The 10,645-nt window shown below is 35.3% G+C and overlaps 1 protein-coding gene across 1 annotated transcript in view; it reads right to left on the minus strand.

Annotated features, from left to right (window-relative positions):
• Positions 1-479: 479 nt before the first annotated feature.
• Positions 480-10,645, minus strand: part of Ier3ip1 (immediate early response 3 interacting protein 1) — a 17,947-nt gene continuing 7,781 nt past the window's right edge. Inside the window, exons 2-3 of the mRNA XM_005372888.2 lie at positions 2,892-2,993; positions 480-2,016 (exon numbers count right to left, since the gene is read on the minus strand). Coding sequence (XP_005372945.1) covers positions 1,961-2,016; positions 2,892-2,993 — 158 coding nt within the window. The 3' untranslated portion in view covers positions 480-1,960. The remainder of the gene's footprint in view (positions 2,017-2,891; positions 2,994-10,645) is intronic.

Here is a 10,645-nt window from a genome sequence, read left to right on the forward strand (position 1 = left end):
AGATGAAATACTCTGATGTTCAATTTCCTCAAAACTGCTTTGCTACAGATTAATATGCCCTGTTTGACTGCTCCTCAGTGGAGTGTGGACTTGAAAATATCCCAACACTAACAAGAAGGTATGCTATATTATTTTACATGGAAAAGGGTATCAGAGCAAAGTCTTTTTTCTTTTTAAAAATTTTGTATAGTTCATAGCATATGAAAAAATGGAATGCTCTTAACTGCTTTTTAAAAATTTTGTTTATAGGCTTAAACTCAGATTTATGTGTCAGTTCTGCTAGGGCAAAAGAGCACTACCTGTAAATACCAAATATGCTACTCACTTTAGCTTAGTAACCAAGATTCCCTGGTACATTTCCTTAGTCTAGCTGTAGGCCCACACTGTAAACCAAAGATCATCCATCTCTAATTCAGGTACCCCAAAAGGTATTAAAGAGATGCCCAAATAAGTCATACAATAAGTTACACAAGTCCTCCTGACATGTCAATAATTCAATTTATTTACTGAAGAAAAAATGGATTGTGAACATTTACTGTCATTAAGTCCAGTCAAGCACAATGGCCTATACCTGTAATCCCAGCTACTTAGAAGCCCGAGGCAGGAGGATTGCTAGTTTGCAACCAACCTACTCAACTAACTGAGACTGTCAAAATAAAAAAGGCTAAGGGTGTACATGGATAGAGTACGTGCCTAGCAAGTGCTAGGCCTTAGGTTCAATTCTCAATACCAGAAAAAAAGAAAGAAATCTATAAATTAGCAATTCTACAGCAAAGAACATAAATAGATATTTTACACAAAAGATATTAATACAGTTAACAATGACATTTATACTAAGGTACAAAAACAAATGCTTGTCTAGGAAATTCAACTTTATTTATAAAAGTTCTATAAACAAAGATTCTATTTTCAAATATTATAACTGGTAATTTTCACAAAAACCATTTACAGTTTTAACTTTTCTACATAAAACTAGTATGGGATGAGCAAAAATCCTCACAAGATGATCTAAGACATAATAAAAACAACTTATCTAGCACAAATGCTTATTTACAATAAAGAATTAGAATCATACCCTTTAATATACTGTTCCATCAAGAAAAGGAAACATGATAATTTGGGAGAGGTACATGCTTCACAATAAAGTCATCTTAAATAGTATAGTTTATGATTGCTCAAGATTGCTCTTGTAGGCTAGTATTTGTGCTGATTTATTAACTAAGTCATCATTGTAAAAAGGGCACAAACTTTTCTATATAGATCTTTCTACTAATGAAAACATGTAGATTATCAATCTGGTCTAATTTAAGCCAATTAATAAAACCAAAAAATCATTATGTGACTTACAGAATTAGAATTCCCCCTGAATAAGAGTATTGTCCCTCTATAAATTTAAATTCTTCACAGCACAGCAGATACTTAACTAAATATTTAACTAAAAAATTCAAAATAAAATTATTGAGATTACCTATTTACCATTTATATATAATAATTATTTTTTTAAAAAAATCTTTCAAATTTTATTTAGGGGGATAATGACTTTCATGTCATGGCTAAGTCACAAAGAACTTCAAAACTTTGGAAAAAAAAATATATCCCTGAGAAGTGAGAGATAAAAAAATACCTCAAAACAAAACAATCCCCCTCCAAAAAAGCAGAAGCAACAGTCCTATACCATTCTAACAATCTTTATCATAGCATAGTATAAACTATTATTAACAGCTAGCAATCAAACAGTCCAATCCTGGAGAGTTTCTGGCTCTGATGATCTGATCATTTTGTAATGAATGTACAAGTGCAACATTAAAAAAAAACCCAGACAAATAAAAACTGTGGTTTTATTGACAACTTTACATTTTTGCCGAGTGCAAGGCTGGCCTGCTAAGAATTGACTATTTCAGTAATGACCAAAGCAGTAATTTCTGCCGGCATCAGAAGTCTCTGTTTCTTCCACTGATGTTCACCCAAAAAGTAAGAGCAATACAATAGCAATTGAGTTCACTATTATCAATGGCACTGCAAAAAGAAAAAAAGTTTGTTACTATAAAGAAAAATCATGAAAAAAATTAAGCAGTAATAACTAGCATCCAGGAAAGATGAAAAAAATTTAACAGTGTATCATCATAACCATGTTGTAAACAGTTATAACAAAAGAACTTTTAAAAATGCACTGCATCATGAAACCCACAACTTATTTAAATGGAGTTTGTATAACTAGGAATAGGGGGTCATGCTGCACAAGTCGATCAATATGAAATGCCTTGAGATTGTGCTAGTGCAACTCTGCAAACACAGAAGCACACTAGATCTGGGCAGAAGTAGATCTACATGGCTGCAGTGACATAGGAAATGACAAATACAGTGTAAAGATTCTGTACCTTCATTGCTAAATTAAGAATGAATTTATTAACACTGAATCCAAAGTTATGATTAAAATGGCTAAACAAGGAAAAAAGGCCCCCCAACTTTGATGTTTAAATACAATGCATTTTGATATTTGATAGTTTTTTTTCAATTTGTTTGAGAATATTTTCCATTAGAATGGCAGACATGGGACCTTGAAAATCGTCCACAATGCTAGGTAAGTTTTCAACTTGGAAGGAACAATTTCTAGAAAGCAGGGATGTTACTCCATCATTTACCTCTGACAGGTAATATAAATACATTATATATAGCACTCAGTATTCCATTTACATCAGCTGGCTTAGTGAGAGAGTGGCAACCTAAGAAACAAGTAACTTTCAAACAGTAAAGGCAGGCTGGGAAGAAAAAAAATTCCCACTACAAAAAGTGATGTGATATGTGATAGCACTCACACTCTGAAGCATTGTTACTTCAAGCAAACCACAAAGTTAAAATTTAAAGAGTGCTCTGCAAATTATTCTCCTTACCTCTCATCACAGTTCTTACAGATCGAATAAGGTTCATTAGCTGAGATTTAATTCCTGGCTCCTCTCCGAATCCACCAATTCCCTGGTCTGTTCCCCAGCCAACTGTGTAACAGAAAGACAATTAGCTGTGTTAAAATTTACTATGCACTCCTTTGCTGCTTCATTAGTTATCTTTTAAAAGATTTGTTTGAGGCCTTGTTAAAGACAATACTTAAAGTTAGATGTTTTTGATATTGAGTGAAATATTTTATTTCCTTTTATAGTAGCAACAACCACATTTTACCTCGTTTACACTTTGATTTTGTAAAAATAATCTATAGTGCAGGGATGGGAATGTAACTCAGTGGTACAGCACTTGCCTAACATGCTCCAGGCTCTGGTTTTAATCCTCAACATCACAAAACAACAATAACAATAATAGTAACAATAATAACAAAATAGTAATTTCTAATTTCTCAGGTCAGAACTGAAAAGCAAATTATAGTGCCACGCTGAATAATAATTAACTCAAGAATTTACTGAATCCAACGTAATTTTCAGTAAAATTGGAGCCAAGAATCACCATCTTTATTATGTGGGTAAATTTTAATTTATGACTGGTCACAGGTTAGGTAGACCTTCATGGCATACTCTACTTTGCTAGAAAGACATATCTTTTTCCCCTTTTCCCTTGATTTTTCCTGTTCGTTTCTTGATTGTAAGATAGATTTTTGCCCACTAAACCCTTTTACCCTTTCCTATGTCATTTTCCTATCATAAGCCTTCACATATTTTTATGTGCTAGTTCTTTTATTATTACTATATATAGCATCTTGTAAAAATTTACATGTCCTGCAATTTGTCCTCTTGTCCTCATTTCAGGTATACTTTTCACTACCTAAATGGCTACAGGGCTTAATCAATTCCCAAACTAACCCCTGGATGACAGAAAACAAATCTTTATTTTATATTCGAAACAATCTAGTATCAGGAAACAAAATTTCACTTTGCTTAACCAACTTTTTTTGGTTGAAATAAAGGACAAATAATGCTTACTTGCTTTTTTTTCATTAAGATGTGTATCATGATATAAAACTAATATAAAATTCAGGTTAAAAACAGATGTTTGACTCTTTCCACCTCATTCTTTCAGGCCTAGCTTGGTTTTGCGTGCAGCCCTGCAACCTTTACAGTGGTCACTCTAAGCTTCCAAAGCACAAACTCCAGCTTGGTTGTAAGTACACCGCCCATAGTAGTGATGGTGAAACTTTCAGAGCTTTCAATGATAACAAACAGCCTGCTACAGCACGCATGCCGCAAGTTCACCACCACTGGCCTATACCACCATCTCTTGTCAATTCAGAAGATGCCTTTGTAATCTCAGTTTCAAGCCCTTGAATTTTTTTCCTTTGGAATCCTGTGATGATTCCCATTACACACTGAATAAAGTCTAAAACTGAATTTAATGAACTCCTTAAACTGACTTTCTAGAATGTGTCAAAGTGTCCTGGAACCAATTCTCTTCCAATACTGAGAGACAATTGTATTTCTATGCACAATTATCCATTAATTACTGTCAGGACCTTTCCTAATTCCCTCCCACATATCATAATAAACCTTTCTCTTTATACTACAAATAATCTACTAATTATAGTAACCTTCTTCTCCCTTAGTTCATTGTATTCAAGTGTCTCCCATTATAAATTCCTGGATGATAGGGAATACAATTTAGTTATCTTTCTTCATCTCCACTATTCCTCACCCCCCACCCCACAGCAAGTACTTAGCAAATGTTTACAGAATTAAACTAAAATAAAGTAGACTAAGTTAATCTAAGATATGGTAAGATTAGATAAATTTTAAGATTATTAACAAAATTTTCCAACTTTATTTTTAAGACCTATGAATTATAAAATGGCCAAAATAGATCAGAATATGGCCCAATGAACAAAAAAACCCTTATGTTGGCAAATTACTGAAAACTTTCAGGGATAAAGAGAGTATCTTAAAGGCTTAAGCAAATTAGGTTATCTACAAGGAACCAAAAAATGAGATGGCACTGAACAGCAGCACTATTTATCAGAAAATTAAATGGTACAATCTTCAAAACTCTGAAGAAAAATTAGTTTCAGTCTAGAGGTTGATACAGAACCCACAAATCAACAAGAAAGGGATGCTGAGGATATTCTGGGATGCTGAGGCAGGAGGATTCCAAGTTCAAGCCCAGCCTGAGAAAATTAACAACTTAGTGAGATCCTGTCTTAAATATAAAAAATATAAAATTTAAAAAAAATGTAAAGGGCTGGAAATCAATTTCAGTGCAAAGGTCCTGGCTTCAATCTCTGGGGTGGAAGGCAGACTTACACTTTATAGCCTATAAATATTTTTAAAAACATGCATATTTCTTTGGTAAAAATAAAAATAAAATTTAAAAAAGAGGACTGTAAAAAGAACAACATCTATTGGAGAAAGAAGCCATCTACAATTAGGGCTTCCTCAGACAAATATCTTGAAGGGATGAGTTCTGTTAAAAGTGGAAGAGCTGAATCCATATATCACTAAGAATATTTAAAATTATGTTTTGAAACTACTTTAAATGCTACTATTGGTTTCATTTTCTTTACTTGCATTTATGAAATTTATCATTGCTAAAATTTCATCAAACCTTTCTAATCACACACTTTTTCAAATAGTAAAAAGGACTTGTTTTAAGAACTATATGAAACATGTACACACCTAATTTTTATTATAAACCAAAATTCCCACCAGTCTTTTAGACCTGTTTCAAAGAGATATTTAATCAGTTTTTACCACGAGTGACACCCAAAAACACAATTTCTAATTAAACTGCTCTTCAACATAACAAGGGAAAATTAGTAGTACCATAATTTAAACATTGGCACTGAAGTAATTAAAATAAGTGGTGAATTATCAGTTAATTGTAGCCCAGTCTCTTTTTATGTTCACTAGCATGAAAAAGCAAACAATTTTGGGTGGAAAGTAAATAATTTGTGCAGACAGTTCACAGAAAAATGTAAGTGTGGCAAGTAAAAGACCAGGTACCAGAGATTATCTTTTAGTATAACAAACAGATTTCCTTCCAGTTGCTACATAGAAAATATCAGTTGTTGTACTCAGGAAACTGGCTAAAACTTTGTGAAATTCTGCCTTTTTTTAAAAAAAAGAGAAAGATATAATGCTGTGGCTTTGTCGCTTCCAAAGCTACAGGGTTTAACAAATGATAATACCAGCCAGCAGTAGTTTCTGTCTTAATTCCAGAAATTTAAACAGAAAAACAGAATTTTAAACAGAAAGTTATTAATTGTAAATATCATACATATTTTTCAGCTGCCTAGACTTCAAACAAACATAAACCAGTAATTTACCCAGGCTCAGTCAAAAACCTTCAACTAGACACATTCTGAAGAAAAAGTATTAGCTACAGTTTTGAGAGCTAGCTTACCCTGTACAAATCTTAGCTTTTGTGAAATAGTTTCTACATGTGAAAAAGAGAATGCATGTAATTTATCCAAGTCACCAAGTTTGCATGTGAATTAAATCCTGTCATGAATAAACTGCACAAAAACTCTGCTAATGTAAGTTTTTGAAACTGCTTTCATTAAATAGATAAATGATAATGTAACTGATCTCAGTAAGATTAAACAACCTTAGTTCTATGTAATTCCCCATTTGTTGAAATTTTCACTTAATCCCCGGTGAAATTAAACAAATGCTTCCTATAAGCATATACTTCAAATGAAAAACATCTACATAAAATCATTCCTCAGTGTTTCAGAAACTGCCATGATCAAACTTTATCTACATTTTGTGGGATGCCTTGCTCCTTTTTCTATACATTTATACAATCCCAACTTACTAAGATCTACACCTTCCAGAATTCTCTATTACTCGTGGTCACAGAACTCTCACTATTCTAAATTCGAAAAATATTACATTGATCTGAAGCAGTCATGTAAACCTTGAATTAAACAGCTTGTGATATTTTAAGTCTTTGCCATATACTGAATCATGTCCACCCCTCACCCCATATATTGAAATTCTAATCCCCACATGACTGGAATCTGGAGCTAGGGTCTTTAGGAGGTAATGTAAAGCTAACCGAGGTATAAGGGTGGGTTCCTACTCTAATAAGACTGTAGTTTTATAAGAGAAAGAGCTCTCTACAATGTGGGAGTTGATTATAAACTAGGAAGAAGGCCCTCACCAGAACTAGACCATGCTATCACCCTGATCTTGGACTTACAGCCTCCAGAATTGTGAAAAAAATACATTTCTGTTGTTTATGCCACCCGGAGTATGATTCTTTGTTATGGCAGCCAAACCTAACCAATATGTTTGGGTTTTTTTGTTTTTGTTTTTGGTGGTGCTGGGAACTGAACCTAGCTCACATACTAGGCATGTGATTAACCATTGAGCTACATCCCCAGTCCCAGTACTTAATATCTACTTAAATTAATATAAATATTATATACTTAAATATTACAAAATATAGTCAGATATCTTAAAACCATAGCTTATCTATTTATATAAACTACTGTAGTGCTTTCCCTTGGTTCCAGGACCAACTCAAAACACATGGTCAAGCAAAGAACTATGTTTCCTTTGGGCAGAAGTGGAAAGGTGGAAGACAAAGTTCTGGAGGGCAAAGGGTGCATGACAGTTAACTGTGGTGTCAGCTCCAGTAAGTGGAGGACAGTTCTGGGTGTGCCTGGATGAATGACTTATAAGCCACACACTGAAGAGTCTTAGTTACTTTTTCTCTGTGTCTTAGTTACTTTTCTCATTGCTGAGATAAAATACCCAACATATAAAATTAAAAGAGGAAAAGTTTATTTAGCTCAGTCTGTAGAGGTTTCAGTCCATAATCCAATGGCTCCAAGGCAGGGTGGCACATGGCAGAGGGGTCAACTGTTTGTGGTAGCAGAAAAGACCACAAGTAACCAAGGAAGGTGGGAGGCAAGCCTCTCTCTCTCCCTTATATTGTATGCGGGCTACCCGCTCTTGGGCAGGTGTAGCACTCACACCTTTATTCTCAGCATTGGACCTTGAATCAATCACAAACTCTAGATGTACCCACATCTGAAAAAGCCTAAGATTGCATGAGGTTTTGTGGGGAACATCTAGACACAAACCGTAACAACCTAGATGGGCAGTGCAAACCAACAAGACTGTAGCTAGCTTGGATGGAATAAAAAGCAAAAGAAGAAAGAAGTTTTTCCTTTTGCTTCTTCAGAGGCGCTCCAGACTTCTCCATCAACTGTGGACCTTTGCCTCCAGTGCCTTCAGGTTTCCAGCTCACATGCTTTAGCCTTCCAATGTAGACTCTGTGGCTTTCCAATGCAGACTTGCACTGGACTCTCCAGTGAGCTTCCAGGCTTTGACTTCTGACTGGATCCTCTGGGTCTCCAGGCACAGATGGCCCTTTTGCATTCTACCCCTGACTCTCCAGGAAGTCATTGTAAGCTGTACAAGAGCTTCCTTTCTGGTGAAACTCAAAACTTTAAAAATCACTCAGCTATGCTGTTTGCTCTTGATTCTCAATGTACAGCTGGCTAAAAACCCCCAGCAGCACCTACTCCACAGCCTAAATGTTGGGCTGCCTTGAAATTTCCTCCTCCAGGTTAATATAGCCCATCAACCTTAATCTCAGTCTTCTGCAAAGTCTTAGTACATGAGCAAAATGTAGACAAATTTTCTCCCACAGAATAACACACATGGCTTAAAGTCCAACTGCCAATGGAGTCTTGGTTCCCAACTGAAAGCAACCGAGACTAGTCTTTACCATCTGTATTTCTTTGAGCATTCTGGTCTTCTGAGCTCTAACCAGAGTCTGCCATTATGCTTGGCTTACACTACTCTAGGGCTTCTCCAGAAAGCATCACCAAACCTTTCTAAATTTCTACTGCAAACTAATCACAAAGGCTTCTGAGCCACATGGTCAGTAGTTACAGCAATGATCCCACTTCTATGGTATCAAAATCTGTCTTGGTTACTTTGTCACTGGGAGAAAATACTCAACACCCCCAACTTAAAGGAGATCAAGTCTATGTTGGCTCATGTTTCAGTCTATAGGGGGCTGGTACCAAGGCAGGAAGGACTCGTAGATGGATTTGGAGGTGGAAAACATCTTAACTAATAGCATCCAGGAAGCAGAGAAAGCAAAGGAAACAGGGAATACCCTTCCAGTTCACACCCTCAGTAACACACCTCTTCTAACCAAAACTTGCCTCCTAACAAAAAACCAGCCATACTGCCCCCATAATCCAATCATCTTTAAAAAGCCCTATCTATGAGCACATGAGGCTTTGGGGGGAACATCTAGATATAAACCGTAACATATATTCATGAGAAGTATTTGGTCTATAGTCTCTTTTCTTGTGATGTCTCTGCTTTTCAAATCAGACTAATATTGGCCTCATGGGATGAACTGGGGAGTATTCTCACCTATATTTTAGAAGAATTTGTGAACAAGTGATATTGTTGTCATTAGATGTTTGACAGAATGCAACATTAATGGCTGCACTTTGTGGAATGTGGAAATTTTAAAATTATTAGTTCCACTTCATTATATGTTATGGGTCTATTTAGATCCACTTCATTATATGTTATGGGTCTATTTAGATTTTCTATTTCTTAAGTCAGTTTCAATCATTTGTATCTTTTTAGAAGTCTGTCCACTCTTCTAAGTTATCTATTTTGTTGGTATACAATTGTGTATATTATTCCTTTATAATATTTCCTATTTTTCTGATTTAAGTAATTTGAATTTTTTTTCCCTGTGGTCAACCTTACTAAAGAAAGGTTTGTCAATTCTGTTGATCTTTTCAAGAAACCAGCTTTTGTTGATCCTATTATTTTTATACTCTGTATTTCTTTAGTTTTCACTATAATCTTCATTATTTTTTTTTCCTTTTGCTTATTCAAGGTGTGCGTGAGAGGTGAGGACAGCAGGTTGTAGCTCAAATGCCACACATCTGAACTGTTCTTACTGAGCTCTAGTAAGTTTTTTTGGGAAAAAAAAAATGCTGATCCATTTTATGTCTTTCTTATAAGAATTCCTAGAAGCATTATGTTAATAACAGCGCATGAGGAACCACCCAGAGACAGAAATTGTGGGGAAGATTAGATTTTATTTCTCTACTTACAAGCAGGCTGACATTGGTGTACTGTCAGCAAATATCTAAAGAGGGAACTGAGTATATATAGATTTTAAGGTTGGGGGTATAATTTTAAGGAAAGTCAAAGAATCTGGATAAATTGTTTGAGTTTAAGGTTGTAGGGGGAATCAGCACAGCTTGGTACATAGGTGGTGTCAGGGGACTGCAGGGTGACCTTAGCCCTACATTACACTTTTTATTGCCTTTGCTTCTTGTTTACCAGGGGCAAGCTATTGTCAGTAATGGCGAGTTTACTGTTTGTAGTAGATAGCCCAAGTCTCTCTCCAGTCATTTTTGGGCCAGTCCTGACACATTATATGGTGAATGTTTATATAATCTTCACCAGTTAGTTGTTTCAATTGGAAAATAGATCTATGAAGGTCCTCACACAATCATCCTGGAAGTACTCTCCATTAAGAATGGTTATTCGTATTTTTAATGGTTAAGTAAGTATACAAACAGCCTCAATTTTGCCTCTTGGCCCAAAAACCTTAAAATATTTATAATGTGGCCCTTCAAGAAAAAATCTGGGTTTCCCGGAAGGAGGGCTTCCGGCGCACAGGGAGCTGTGGGTGGGGAGCGCCAGCCTTCTGGCTG

The sequence above is a fragment of the Chinchilla lanigera genome, unplaced genomic scaffold (assembly GCF_000276665.1).
Source record: "Chinchilla lanigera isolate Chin_1 unplaced genomic scaffold, ChiLan1.0 scaffold00001, whole genome shotgun sequence".
Lineage (NCBI taxonomy): Eukaryota > Metazoa > Chordata > Mammalia > Rodentia > Chinchillidae > Chinchilla > Chinchilla lanigera.